Source organism: Nothoprocta perdicaria, unplaced genomic scaffold (assembly GCF_003342845.1).
Source record: "Nothoprocta perdicaria isolate Ctin4 unplaced genomic scaffold, notPer1 scaffold_397, whole genome shotgun sequence".
NCBI classification, from domain to species: Eukaryota; Metazoa; Chordata; class Aves; order Tinamiformes; family Tinamidae; genus Nothoprocta; species Nothoprocta perdicaria.
The window spans coordinates 84,893-100,179 of record NW_020455640.1 but is presented as its reverse complement, the minus strand read 5'-3'; the positions used below and the strand labels follow the sequence as shown (position 1 = coordinate 100,179).

Below are 15,287 nucleotides of genomic sequence, written 5' to 3'. Positions count from 1 at the left end.
GCCCAGGCCCGGCCCCGCCGCCCAGGCCCGGCCCGGCCCCCTCGGGCCTGCCCGCTCCGCCCTGGAGCGGCGCGGCCGCGCGGAGGAACGCGGCGGCGGCAGGAGCCTGCCAGGGACAGGCGCTGCCTCGTGATTCTCCTCGGTTATCTGTTTGTTTTACTGCGGGGGGAGGACAGGAAAACTGTAGGCTTGGGTAGTGGAGCTGCTTTGCTGCGGTCTTGTCTACACTTTTAATGCCACGGTCCTGCCCTCTGTAACCCCCGGAGCGTTGATGTATTCCTCAGAGCAAAGCAAAAACAGCAGCAACGAAACAGTAATTCTTTGGACCGCTGCACATGCTGATTTGTATAACTCATAGCAAATCCCACCTCTTGTTTTAGGCAAGGACTTAGCAAACACGCCTTGCAGCATCATCCCCCGCCAGAACCAGAACCGCCGGCTGAGCTGCGCCCGGCCTCACCCCCGGGCGAAAGCTACGGAGGGATCTCAAGGTAAACGCATGAAGTGCACCTCTGGAGACAACGGGAAAAGGAAGGACAGTTCCAACCTACATTAACGTATGCTGTGTTTTCTGCTTAAATGCCTCCAATACAAATATTTATTTTCCATCTATAAAAACTTCCTTAGGCRTGGCTGAGACCTATTCTGGTGTATTTATGCTCTTTTGTTCAGAAAGAAAAGTTTACTCACTTTTTTGTCATTCTGTATCATTGATTCTTCTTTTTTTTTTTTTTTAATCTTTCTACATTTGCATTCCAGTGAATCTGAAATCTCGAAGGAAACGAGTTACCCTTCTGTCACTCCAACCGACCACGGGAATTCATGGTCTGCTACTCAGAGCTATGCAGGAACCACCACGGAAGACAGCTCAGTCTTCTCCTGGGGCTATGATGTGAGTTGAACGTAATCATCTAATCCAAATCTGGCACAGTGAGTAGGAAAAAAAAAATTGAAATACCATGGAAAGTACATTTCAGGATAGAGATGAGGACTGGATATATAAATAAAGCAATAAAGTGGTTGCAGGAAAAAGTCTCATTTTCAGCTCTTCCCCATCTTTCTCTTCCTCTTAAACCAAAACAAATTTGTAGTCAATTGGAATTCTGCATTTGTGGTCTAAAACATTGCAAATATATTAAATGCATAAATATATCAACAGATGTACACATATACACACGTAACATAATATTATTCTTATGGAATTATATAAATGGATGATATTAATACATTTCATCCAATTTCAGTTTTCAAAAAATGTTTGGATATTTCTATGTTTCTCAAAATATAGTAAGCCCTTAAAACATTATTTTAATTTTAAAATGTCTTTTATTTCCCATCCCCTAAAACAAAGGGTGCTACTGCTTTCTGTGAGGTAGGGATGGGAACTTTTGGATTGGAATTACTCATGAGCTACCCCCATTTTCTACTTACACAGCACCATTTAGCAAAGATGCTCCTCATCCTTCCTTTTCATAACATTTTTCATCAGTCTGCGTTGCTTTTTGTTTTGGTGTTATGTGTGGACACTGCAAGCAAAAATATTCTATTTCACTAAAACCTTGCTGAATTTTATGTTTTGTGCCACATAAATTATATGTATTATAGTATATGTCACAAATTATTATGTCTCTAGCTTAATATAATAGTGTAGACATTTCAAAAGCCTGTAATAGCCTTTTCTTTCTTTTAATCCTGTTGCATCAGTTTAAGTTTTAATGTAGTTGACATCAGCCCTAGCAGCAGTCTGCATCACCTCCCAGGGAAAATATATTTAATGTCCTTCATCTCAGGGGAGGTCCTACTGTTTAAATCTATCATGTTAAGCTTTAAACAGGTGTCTTTTCCATTCTAAAATAAAATAAAAATAAATAAATAAAACTTCTCAAAATTTTATTTGCTCTGTTTTTATTTTATAACTTTCCAGGAATTTGATAAAGCTGCCACACGACAAGTTCAGCAACTGTTCAGACAAATTGATGAGCTGCTTTACGAGCAAAAAGAAACTGAACTTGTTGAGGGACTGCAGGAGGAGTGCCAAGAGTGGACATCCAGCTTTCCTTATCTCAGGTTTCCAATTTTATTGTTTAGACTGATGTAATGAGCGTGCCACAATTACAAAAGAGCAGGAGCACTCATGCTAAGAGCTGGTTTTTGAAATGATATTAGCAGCAGGGTGATTTTATGTAAATATGCAGTAGATGCAGATAAAGATCACTCTCATAGTATGCCTTCCACTGTCATTGTATAAATATTCTGCTATCTCATATTTTGAACCATTCTGTACAAGGGAAGATGTCTCAAGCCACATTTAACTATTCACTAATGAAACTGTACAGCTTCCTAACAGAATTTTCAGTATTTGCTGCTGCATGCTGTTGCACACTTGCGGAATTTTACTTTCAGCATTTTCTAATTTATCTTTTGCCTTTTGCCATGGCAGGGTTGTGGGGAAGCAGATAGTAAGTCCCACAGATGAAGGGTATGGATGGTATTCAAGTTCACCCTCTGTCAGTTTAGTTTCGTCAGATCTGAGTTTGCCACAAGAAGATGATTCCAATGAGTAAGTAGTAGCAGTTAATCCAACCTGCACCAAGATGGGAAGGTTCTTTTCTCCTCAGTGGACTGCAAAGATCAGCCTCTTAAACTGGGAGCAATATGCAAAGGAAATTTTTGAACCTTTATTTTTTTTAATCTGGATTATGAATACAGTGTTTAACTAAAAGTAATGCATAGAAAATTGAATAATTTATTGTGCAATTAATGCATCTATTTATTGGCCTCTCTGCTACCTAGCCTTACCTACCATGTTGTCTCTTAGCCCCTTAGTTTACTAGATGCTGCTATTACAAGTGGAATAACATCTTCTCTTTTCATTTCTGCTTTCTGAAAACTTTCCCCTGCTCAGATTTAGTGTTTTGGGCAAGAAGGTGCCTCTTTCCGTTACTCCTGCTCACAAAAGGGCTGGCCATTCCAAGTCTCCAACCTCGTGCTCTCCGGACAGTGAAGAAGGTGAAGATGGAATAATTATCTCCGAAGGTGTAATGGAAGAATATCTAGCCTTTGACTGCAGAGATGTGTAGGTATTGACTATGATGATAGTAGCTAGTTCTGGGATTTCTGCTATTAAGACATACATATTTACTTTTCATGTTGGTGTTTGATAAAAACTTTTTTTCCTGATGTCTTTCCTCTAGAGAACTTACAGGAGCCTATGGTTGATAGGGCACTGGGAACTGTCTTTGTCCATCCCTTTAAACAATTTATTTTGCAATAATAGTTGAAATATTTTTAACGCTTTTCATACTAGCTGTTTCCCTTTGTAGTTCACCATAACTTAAGAGCCTGATATATTTTGGCAGCTTTAATAGAAGCAGTTTAAATAGCATTTATTTTTAATATTGAGTCAAATTCATTGCTGCTTGTCAYGCACTAGCAACGTGCTGCTGTTTTTTTTGTACTAAAGTACACAAACTAGCATTTTGTGTGCAACTGTACCTTTCCAGGCTTGCAGTGGTAGTCAAAGAATTAGTGTGGATATGATACTTGCCAAGACATAAATCACACCATTTTTGTCTTAAGAAGAAAAGACTAAGAATAAAGAGGATTCTTCTTGCCCCTTAAATTTATTCAACCCAATAATATGAACATATGGCCTGGGTAAGGACTTTAGATGGTAATGTTAGTTATTAACTATTTAATTGGTTTTAGTAAAGCTACTTAGATGCAGATGTGAGATTCTAACTGATAGATGACATGCTTTGACCGGGCCAGAGGGACACTGCAATTACAGCAAATGATACTGTAGATTTAGGGAAAACTTGTTACAGCTTCTTCTTTTTCAGAGTTTCTAGCTTTAGGATGGTAAGTATTAATTTGGGGGACAGATACTAAAGCCATAGTAAATATCTGCATCACTATTTTTTCCTTCATTCTACCAAGTTTCTCTAGTCAGATAAAAGTCTGCTTTTTTGAGCGTTTGTCTTCCAGGCTTCAGACAAGGATATGAACAAATGTYACTGTAACTAGAAGTATTTATTTCTAAAAAAGAGATCAAAATTCCATTCAAAGTAATTCTTTTTCATGAATTATCACTTACTGTCATTCTGTATGAGGCAACCAAGGCGTGCAGTGCTGAGGTGATTCCCTCAGTTATTTGTCCTTTAGATCAGCAGCAGGGTCTGGAAGAAATACAAGTTCAAGTGCTTAATGGTCAGAAGCTCTGTTTCTTTATTATTGGACCAGGGCATAGCATAGTGTATTATTGACTCTTAGAAAAGGATATTGTGTGATAAACAGGAGAYTTCTGCTGAAGTTTTCTGCTGTCTTAAGGCTATTTGGTCAACAGCCAAGTATATCTCTATTTTAGAGAAAAAAACAGAACATAAATAAAGCTGTAGCATATGTTGCAGTCCTATCAAATAACTGCAACAAAAATACAGGAGAAGGAGAACATGAATTTATGGTACAGATAACATTCACTTTGTTACAGGGAGGATGAGTTGCATGAGAGAAAAATGAGACTTTCCTCTACTAGACAGAAATTGGGGTTTCCTCCTATTTCTCCATATTCCTGCATGAAAGATTCTGTGCTCACATTTGTGTTTGATGATGTTTGGAGCGAAGTCTTAGGCTGCATGGAGGAATTAATCTGCCGACACTGGGAAGGATCAGCCTCTGGTAAGGATCATGATTAAACTGAAGACTCAAAAATTGATTTCAATTACTTAATTTTGCAGGGATGCAAGGAGAGGGAGATGTGTTTGGGAAAKAATTATTTACTTTGCTAACAGCGTGAAACACGATGGAAAAATTAAACCGAGTTTATCATCTAAGAGGACTCTGTTTTAAAAACAGATTCACAGTAGAGTCCATAAGTAATAATGCAAATAGTCTGTATTTACCGGGATTCTCTGTTTGTGTTGCTTTGGCACAGATGATGAGAAAAATATCATAGCACTAGAAACAACCCCCAGGGCAGATTCTGGAAGCTCTTTGGTCCACTTTGAACCTCTGCCAACATCCTTACCTCGCATGCCACAAACTAAAACACCCTCAGTGGCCCCAAATCCGGTAAGTGTTTTGAGCTAGCTGGTTTGAATAGAGCTGAATCCATACAGCACTGCCCAAGCAGACAGATTCAAGGATGTTGGGGGACTATTTAGATACATAGCTAGTTTGGATTTTATGTGGTTGCTGACTGTCCTTTCTAACACTAAAGCTGTTATTCCCTAGTTAGAATTTTTATTACCTATTTTTCCTCTTTAAAACTTAGTATTTCATATATGTATTGGAAAACCACATGGTGACTTTGCATATTAGTGATGTAGTTCCTTCTTGATTTAATATTTGAACTATATTGTGAGAACCAGGACTGGATGTGTGAGACATTCCATCCTCRCAAGTCTAATGATATCTCATTCACCAGGGAACAAATCTCCATGAAGCCGTAAAACTGTTTTTTTCCCTTAGAAACTGAATTTGACACTGACACTGTATGACATCTGCTTTAGAATTACATGCTCCTAGAGCGGTGAGCACCAGTGTGTTATCTCTGTTCATTCAATTTTAATTCAACTCTTACCTTTTTATGTCTTTTTATTTCTGTCTCCTTCATTTCTTACCCGTCTGTTCCTCACATTCCCCTTACTGTTGTATGTGTAGTGCCCCAAAACCAGATGTGGCCGCAAAACCAAAAAGAGAAGAAAACCACCTCAAGTATGTATGCTGGAGACATTAAAGCTCGCTTGTTTTCTATTTGCTGTCATTGTGGTGGGTGGAATTTGATGTTTTTGTCCATCAGCCCGAATTCCAGGAAAGGAGTTTCCAGTATTGTTCTTGACATAAAAWAAATGCCAATATACACTGTAGAGGAGTACTATAAAGTTCCCAATTACAGTCGTTATTGCCAGATTCATGCAAGTGAGAGCTGCAGTTGGAAAATACTAAATGTGACATAGCAAGGCAGGATATATTTTCTGTGCATTAGCATATGCAAAAACAAATGGAATGGTAAGATGTTTATTTTAGCTGCAAGAGGAAGATAACTGAAGAGAAATCTGAATGTCTTGGATGAATTAGTTTCTTTCCAAAATTATTTGCAAAGATGAAAGATATATATTTTATGTACATCATTGCCAAATGGGTATTATTAATATACTGTTTTTTACCTCACAGGTAAATCTGTCACAAGGATCCAGTAGTGGYTCTCAACGTAATCTAAATGGCTTGCTGGTGATCCAGGGGATCCAGTTACAGCAAAGGAATCTCTCTATCATGGAGAAAACACTGTAAGAACTATTGAGAGAATAAGAATTTTTGCCTGTTGTAACAATGCCCAAAATATTGAGAGATAAATCAGGTCTGATGACCATTCAATTAAAATGTGTTTTTTTAACTCCCAGTAGTCATAAGGATAATCTTGGAAAGCCTTGGAGTTATCTGGAGGTTCCTTACTCTKGCCCTTTGAGGTTAAAATCCTAGAACAGTATAAGTGCCTCTGAAGGYCCCCTAGTACAACCTCCTGCTTACAAATTGTTCTTTTTCCTCACTTTAAATGAAATCTTGAATCAGTGTGTGGTTCATAAAGAAGTAAAGCTGGGCATTCTTTTTGTTTTCCAGATCTTACCCTTTTCTCGTTTCCCTGTCAGTTACTTTGTACAGTTATGTAAGAAGATAAAAACACATCCACATACAACATTACTAATATAAGCTGTAAATTGTAATTGCAGCAACATCCGTCATTTTGACCACGTCTCCTTTTATTCCCCGACTCTCTTGTTAGGGACCTGGATGACAAGCGGCCAGGCTCCAGCTCTTTCCTCTCAACCACAACTTGGCCAAATCGTCCTCTAGAGCTCAGCACGTCATCGCTGTCACATTCGGCAAGGCGGCGAAACCCGCCGCCACGTACCCTGCATCCCCTCAACACAAGCCACTCTCGGACTGGGACGCCGGGATCTGTGGACAAGGTCATCAGAGGAACGCGGCTGTACGTTTCTAAATCAGCTTCTCATGGCAAATTACCAGATTTAGAAAACCAAACCTATACCAAAAGCAGACAAAGAATGGATAAATTATAAATTCATGCAAACTGTTATTGTCATGTGTAATGTCCTATTCAGGTATTTGTTACTTAAACCTGTTAATCCCTGCACAATTGATGTTTCTTCATTCCTCCAATATTTTGTTTCTGCTTCCTTTCCTGAAGGAAGGAAATGCATTTCACAACTCTTTAACAACTCTCCTTTATTATTAGCATATTTATTTAAATATTCATAGCGAATACTAGGAGAGGCTTTAAGAGCTGATCATRGTTAAAGTTCAAATCTCAAGTCAGGCAACACACAACTGTTAGCCAGGTGAGCTAAGACTCATTTTTTGGTTTTATTTGCAACTRTATTTTTAAGATACATTTAAATTCTTAATCATACAAGCTTTCTTTGTTTTCTTAAGACTTGTATATTATTTAAAAGATGAATTTAAAGATGAACAAAGAGGAAATAATGCCCCCCCTTTGACATGGGCAGGTAATTACCACATGATTCTGTGGTAATTGCCCATGAGGACAGCTTTAACTTTTTCTGCAGGACCAGCCCCCTAGCACCCTCCTTTAAGATATACTCCCTAACATGCATTTTAGTTTTCACCTGATCCTCTAAGATTTCTGCTAGGGTGTCATTTCCCAGGGTTACTTTGCCTGTATGGTTAAACATCTCTAAAACTTTGTTCTTCTTAAGAGATTTAAAAAACTGTCAGATTTCACCTATTGCACAACTCATCTTTTAAATCTAGGTCTCCCATAATCAGCCTTAACTCCAGCATCCTGTAGTAAAACCCTAGAGCTGTTTTAACAGTGTCTGCTTTACACAATGCCAAATACATTGTCAAACTAACAAGAATGCATGTCTCTTGTTCTATGCGCATGTCTTTTGTTGTCACTTCTACGTTTTAGTCCGGCTGCGTATGATCAGCTGACCTCACCTTCCCCACTGCTGCTGGGCCGAAACAACCTCCTGCCACCTATTAGTGCCACCAACGTGACGGAGCTCGTGAGCGCGGCAGGACMCCAGAGGCAAACGGTAACTTTATGTAGATGGCCGTTTCATCGTATTTTTTGAGAGTACAGAGTTGTAATCCTTGTTGACCAAATTAGCAGACCCAAGAGCTCTAGTTTGTGTTATAAATAATAGCAGCTGAACTAGGTACACATGAAATATACATTAGTTTTGACCGAGAGCATGACATCACAGTTGAATGCTTCAATTGGAATGAATGCCAGAGGTTTTGTCCTCCCCATAAATGGTTAGAATATGATTAATATACAATTTAATTCCAAGACTAATGGCTTATTTTAACAGACCGCTGCAAAGAAGGTGAGGTTTTTTTCTTTCATTCTTCAATACAGAAGTCCCAAGGGAACTCAACTCGAGCTTTCAGTGCAGCTACACATGAAGATAAACATCTGCAGCTACAGGAGAGGCTTTTCTTACCTGATCACTTCTCCAGGCCTAACACCACCAACACTTCCTTGGTAAAGCACGGCAAGTTCTCCCAAATCCTCTCTGATCTTTAGATGGGGCGTGTGGACAATTAGCAGAGGTAAACATTACTTGGGAAGAAGTGTCACAGCTCAGGAAATTTTTGACAGCTCAGGAAATTTTTGTATTATAATTACTTTGTACTCTATCGTAATTYTAATATTAATTTAAAAGGCTAACATAAAACCTTAACATAACTTGCACTGCCTTTCAGCCAGATGCCCAGCACCGCCGCTCTTGCACCGTTATAGGTTACAGTAAYCACCCTTGGACAAGCAGAGGAGCGACAGGTGCAGGTATGTGGTATGTTACCAATCACAGAAATTAATAAGATCAAGTAACAAGTAGGCATTTGGGACAGGAATACATTTCCTAAAGTACACTTAATGAGGAAGTAATAGTTCTTAAATATTTCCATGTCATTTTGTAATTTTTCATTACACAAGTTTGATACTTGCATATGAAGTTGTGCGTTTTGGTTTGCCACCTTGTATTTTGTGTCATTTAAAAATGCTTAATGCAATCAGCCCCAATTCCTCTTCTGGCTATGTCTGAAAGAAACTCTTTGCTCTAAATTTGTAGGAAATGGTACTAAATCCCCACTAGATCATAAAACAATTACTCTAGATGAACTCACAGTATATTTTACATCCAGTTAACTGAATCACTACAAGTTTAAGTGCATGCTTTGAAATCAGAACATACTGATACTGTTTGATTTGTAACAATTAAGTTATGCTAAATAACTCCATAAAGTTTACCAGTTCACCTCAAATTAAACTACTTATTTATGATGACCAAAGGATCAAGGAGGTAGGAAGATGTTTTTTGTTGCATCTCCTTCCTGTCATAGAAAAATCATTGCTGTATTTTTTTCTTTAAATATGCTTTGAAAATAGTCTTTTTTATATGCTTTAGAATAGGTACAAACATCAGGTTCACTTTCAAAGTAGCAATGTATAATACTGAGTTGCATGCAAGTGTGCCAGCCAACTGCACATCTTTCTTATTTCACCTCCACCTTCAGAGATCTTGAGATCATTGTAGGAAGGGTTTTGATCGTTTGGTCTACAAACCATTGCATAGCAATCAATCCAACTATAAGTTATTGGGAAAAACATCCTCATCTTTGTACCGAGCAGCACGAATAAGCATTGACTCTGCTGTTGTGCAAGACTACTTAAGTGCTGTCTAGCTGAGGGCTTTGAACTCCCAAAAGCACCAGCTGAGCCAAAAAGGGAGCTTGTTCAGAGAGTCTGGCAAAGCAAAAAGCCAGCTTTTGTGCCCTGGAACAGTTTTGCCAAATGTCATATCTCTTACCTTGGCTCCCCTTGAGCCTTCCTTGTCAGCTGCAACATCRAGTGAAATCAGCAATCGCCTCTGCCTGGAAAGGGTGGCACGTTTCTTGGAGTTAGCGATAACTAGCTTTCAGAATACGTTGTAATCATAAAAAATGCAATAGTTAGTAGCATAAAAAGCCCCCCAAACCCAAAGTGTTTTACTAGGAAGTAATATCAAAAGGAGCTATATTACTTAGGTCAAAAGGGTGGCACGTTTCTTGGAGTTAGTGATAACTAGCTTTCAGAATACGTTGTAATCATAAAAAATGCAATAGTTAGTAGCATAAAAAGCCCCCAAACCCAAAGTGTTTTACTAGGAAGTAATATCAAAAGGAGCTATATTACTTAGGTCAGGTACTTTCTAGATGCCTTAAAGTTGTAAAGTTGTATCTTTATTCAATAGGTSTTCAGCAGCATGGCTCTGTGAGAACCCCAAGTCGAAGCGGATCGGTCACAAAAAGCAAGCAAGGGTTGTAACACGCCATAAAGAAGCATCCAGACATCTCCAGAAAGCCACAAACCACCTCCTATTCTCAACAGCGTCAGCGTTGTTTACAGTTTTCAAACACCCTTCCTTACTTAGAGTCTTATTTTTATATAGATCTAAGAAGCAGCTGCCAAAGATCAGAAGGGGTATATTTACACATTCCATTTTCTACCCCCAGAAAAAGTTAGACTCCAGTGGACAGTGAAGCCTAATTCCTAGGAAATCTAGCGACTATGTATGTATCACTGCTCTTTCCCATTAATCACTATTGGTTTGTGACTGGTTGATATTATTACAGGCACATACTGYAGGAACTGCTAATTTTTGCCTTAGCTCTAAGAAAACTAGTCAGGCTTCCATGGCAATAGTAATTTAAATTTTGAAAGCTATATATATATTTAAAGCAATATTATGCAATCAGAAGCAAGAAATGCATAGGATATTTACTGTTCCACTCAACTTGAACAAACTATGAATCCTGCAGTTGTGTCAAATAAGGTAGCAACACAATATAATAGAATTGACAGCTTTTAAGGTAGCACAGTAACGGTCCTTCCTGTGTTACATAGCACTACCTCTTCCTCAGGGACTCGAGAAGGATGTTTAAGAGAGAGGAATAGTCTCTTACTGTAGGCAGTTCCAGGCAGTATTCACAGAAAGTAGCTTTTTGTCCTGATGAGCTGTTTTATAATTTCCATRGGTCATTCAGTCACCCTTTAAAAAAGGCCACCCTGCAGTTACCTAAGTATTTTTGTATTTGTCCATCAAAATCTCTGCACTCTACTGAGGCATTTTTTAGTCGGTGTGTTTTGCACCACATGGCAGGCATCCTGCAGAGTGTTAGCTTTAGCTGTAGTTGCTCTTGTGACCCAAGATAAAAGCAAAGACGCAAAACACCAGCTTTTCACAATAAACCATTAAGTTGAAGGCCTGATTAGTGGAAGGCCTTACGCGTAAGCAGTAAGTGCCAGACTGTAAATAAAGTGTAAAGATAAGATAAACAGTGCATTTTTAACAAAGTTAGGATACTGCACAAAAACACTTGTTCCTTTGCCAGAGAAGCTTGATTAACAATAAGAAAAAAAAAAAAAGTTGGTATTCTTTATAAAGTTGCTCTCCTATTTCCCTGCCATAAGCAAGGCAATCTACCAGATGTTAATGTTCCTTATAGGAGAGCTGATACTTACCCAGTCTGGTCAGTTCAAATATGCTCTGATCAAAGGAAAGCAAAATGAACCTATGGAACTGGTTAACTCATAAATAACCCTGTCCCATATCCCCCAAAGAGAAAAAAGTCTCTATAGAGATTATAGCACAAGTTGGCATAAAGATAAATGGATGCTGAGAGGCTTCTGTTCACCAGCATTTCTCTAAAGGGAAAAACAACTAGAACCACATGCAGCATCATTTAGCTATCTCAGGGTAACTGGAGAAAAACATCCTGTTTTTCTCATCAGTGCCATAAGCCAGCTGATAACTCGGCAAACCTGTCACTTGACAAATACATAACACAACAAAGTGAAGCCATAATGTCATTTTAGTCGATACAAAGGCTCCTTTCTTCATGAGAATTAAAATACTCCCTGTTAACACTTGATCAGAAAGGTCTGGATTGTGACCCTATGATGACAGCCCATGCTCAGGGACCAAACTAATTTTCCGTAGCCCTAGTAGAATTTAAAAATACACAAATGGCAATAAACTTCTAGTAACATAATTCAACATTTTAGAATCTAGGGGAGTCAGTGAATTAAAGATGTTAAAGGCAATCTCATCACAGAAAATTCTTGCTTTTTGTACAAATAGCTGATACCAGAGCGTTCCCCTATAGTATGAGAAATGTGTTTTGCAAAGCAAAGTAAAAGTTCAAATTTCTTTTGAAGTTCAGATTTCTTTCAGATTCTTGCACACYGCATTAAGTGGTTTAAAAAAGGAAAAGCTGAAATTAAAAGAAAAAAAAAAAAAAGAAATAAAACTTAGATATCTGCCACAGGGCACTGTCAAAGACCAGACGCTGAAGACCAAGTGACTCTTCTGTCTGACCTAGTATCACCAGCACTGATGCTGCTATTAAAAATATAGCCATATTTTTAGCCGCCATATAAGTAGCCAGGATTTACTTGATTTGAATCAGTCAGAAGAGTCAACAGTTTGCAGTTTCTAGGGTTTTGAGCAGTTAAGAAATTACAAGATGACACATACAGGGCTGAGGAAGCATGATAGAACAAAGGTTTGCAAAAATCTTATTCTTTATTAAATCTGCATTTTTCAAAAGTATTTTATAAAATGGTTGAAGTATCTGAAAAACACCCATTGAACTGAGGTATACAGACTATTAAAAACAAGAAGATTGTTACAGAACTGCCATGAACAACAGAAAAGGATAAGTCTTCCACCTAATAAGCCATACCAATGAACATTTATACCCTCTCCTCTCCAAGGAGCCGAATCATCCTGTTTTGCCATCAGCAGTACTGATATCCGTTAGGTAGTCGGAGGGAACTTTCTTCAACACAATTTTAATATGGAGACTTCCCCAGACACCACAGCACTTTCATACTGTAACAGAACTGTTAGTCAAGAATCTGTTTGATCTTAACTGAGGATCAACTAAAGGATTTTAAATAACAATGCCAGAATGTTTTGTCTTTCTTGTTCGCAACACGGTCCGTATCGTACTTTCCAGTCACAGCATGTTACTGCGCACACACTCCCAAACAGTAGTCCAGAATATCTCCAAAATCCTCTCAAACCCCCACAGTCTTCCCCTACAAAGTGATACCTGACTTTCCCGTCTACACAGTTCCTTTACTTCTTCCCTTTCTTGGCGGTAGTCTTCTTCCCTCCTTTTTTTGAATTATTCCCGTATTTTGCTTCCAGTTGTGCCAAGAAGTCATCCATTTCCTGTTTTCGATCTTTATTTCTACTCTGTGGGAGGGGGAAAAAAAATACATAAGCAATGTATACCACTACCAAATATAGATTATTCTAATGAYGTTAATTACAAAACACCTGGAATATATTAACCAATATGGAACATATTTAGTAAGGAATACAGATTACAGGAGATACAGGATTATGACGTGAAAGCCTACTGTATGCTCTAGGCACATCCAAGTTCTGGAAGTATCAAGAAATAGGTAAAGAAAGGCTATAAAAGACCTCAGCCTTAGTGACTATTAAGTAAATATATATACATTGTTAACATTAAGTATTTTCATCTTGAGAGGCTCTTATAGCGTAGGATCCAAACTACAGAGATGCTCAGGGAAAACAAAACAATCGGGYCGTAAGAGAATGATCTTCAGGAGATGCAGAAAGCCTTACCTGAATGAGCGCTTTCAAATCATCTTCGCCATCACCAAGGCCCAGTTCTTCTCTGGTCTTTTCTGCCTCTCTAGCTTCTTTTTCTGCCTAAAACAAAAACCACAAACTAGCTTTTAGAAGAGTATTTTTTCGCATGTTATTTCATAGTCTTATAATAGTTACTGAACACTTGACTCTCCAACTTTAGCCAAAGATGCAGACTTTGTCAATCAGAAAGAGAGCCCATTCTGTTTCCTAGATTTGGTGTCACAGATCACTTTTTCATGTTTCAAAATGCTGAATATGATGGGAGGCCTCCTCCTCACACATGACTCTTTTGTCCCAGCAATGACTACRTTTTCAGTTAGAAACCAATTGCTATAGTGCATATATAACATAACACTACACAAAGCATCCAAAAAGCACTGGAAAAAAAAGGGTCCAGAGTTTTATTTTATATGCTGCCAACAAAGAAGCCTATTACTCTTCCTCAACATGTTCTCCTAAACTCCAGCAACGTGTGGCTTAGGGAATAAATAGAAGTACACGCTAAACTACAATAAGCCACAGGGAAGCAATTTTCAGRAAGAAAAAGGAGACAATAAGAAAGTCTGTTGCCACCCAAAACCTTTAGCAACAATTTCACTGAAATAAAAGTGAAAAACTTTTTTTTTTTTTTTTTCTCTTGTGGGAAAGGGGAGGAGAGCGAGGGGGCAAAAGGTGACTAAACGTGACAGTGGAAAGTACTGAGCAAGGCCCAAATCTCTGTGACAAACGTTTCTTAACAACAATTTTGTTTATTTTTACCGCAATAAAAAATAAAGCCTATAACAAACAATGCTTCCCTGTGGCCGCTGATTGATAGGACTCACCCTCCTCTTCCTTGCGTTCATTTTCTGCTTAGACTCCTTCACGAAAGCCTTGTAGGCGGGGAGCTCTCCGGAGTCGATGGCCCCCTGTATGATCCTCCTTATCCTGGGCTCATCCGCGTACTCCACRCACAGCACCGACTCCATGATCTTGTCCATGTCGCCCTCGAAGTCCACGTAGGCCGCCTTGACATCATCGAGCTCCTCTTCCGAGTCCTTGTAGCTCTTCTCGAAGTCCTCGATGTCCTTTATGGTGATCTGGGGACACACACACACACAGACAGACACACACACAGACACACACACAGACACACACACAGACACACACACACACAGACACACACACAGACACACACACAGACACACACACAGACACACACACACACAGACACCACCAAGGGCGGGCGGGCGTTCTTCCGCGGGGCAAGCTCGCGGCTGTCGCCTCGCGATGGCGGCGCTGGGGACCCCTCACCTTCTTGAAGAGCAGCCTCCAGTGCTCCCGCCAGTCGCGCTCGGGCCKCGGCTCCTCGCCCTCCTCCTCCTCCAGCACCGTGCCCTGCTCGTCGTACACGGCGCGCCGCTCCGCGTCGCTCAGCACGGCGTACGCGCGGCCCAGCACCTGCCGCCCGCGCCGTTGCAACCGTTAGGGACCGTTAGCGCCGCGAGGGCGGCGGCGCGCCCGCCCCTCGCCGCGCTCACCTGGAAGCGCCGCGTCGCCTCCTCGCGCGCGGCCGGCTCGGCGCGGTCC

General features: G+C 39.7%; 2 protein-coding genes across 2 annotated transcripts; one reads left to right on the top strand and one right to left on the bottom strand.

The window, feature by feature from the left end:
- The first annotated feature begins 271 nt into the window (after positions 1-271).
- Positions 272-12,240, top strand: FAM149B1 (family with sequence similarity 149 member B1). Its single transcript, XM_026045045.1, has 15 exons — positions 272-285; positions 381-491; positions 760-892; positions 1,925-2,067; positions 2,441-2,560; positions 2,906-3,076; positions 4,490-4,677; positions 4,934-5,070; positions 5,662-5,715; positions 6,175-6,287; positions 6,782-6,988; positions 7,952-8,078; positions 8,405-8,530; positions 8,752-8,833; positions 10,281-12,240. Exons 1-15 carry the CDS (start codon positions 272-274, stop codon positions 10,352-10,354), a joined length of 1,800 nt encoding a protein of 599 aa, XP_025900830.1. The 3' UTR covers positions 10,355-12,240.
- Positions 12,241-12,928: 688 nt separating this feature from the next.
- Positions 12,929-15,286, bottom strand: DNAJC9 (DnaJ heat shock protein family (Hsp40) member C9; the record flags this gene model as incomplete). The annotated part of the gene is made up of 5 exons (XM_026045033.1): positions 12,929-13,292; positions 13,692-13,778; positions 14,543-14,797; positions 15,012-15,158; positions 15,239-15,286. Coding segments are annotated over 5 exons (657 nt in total), but the record flags the coding sequence as incomplete, so codon positions are not given.
- Position 15,287: the final 1 nt, after the last annotated feature.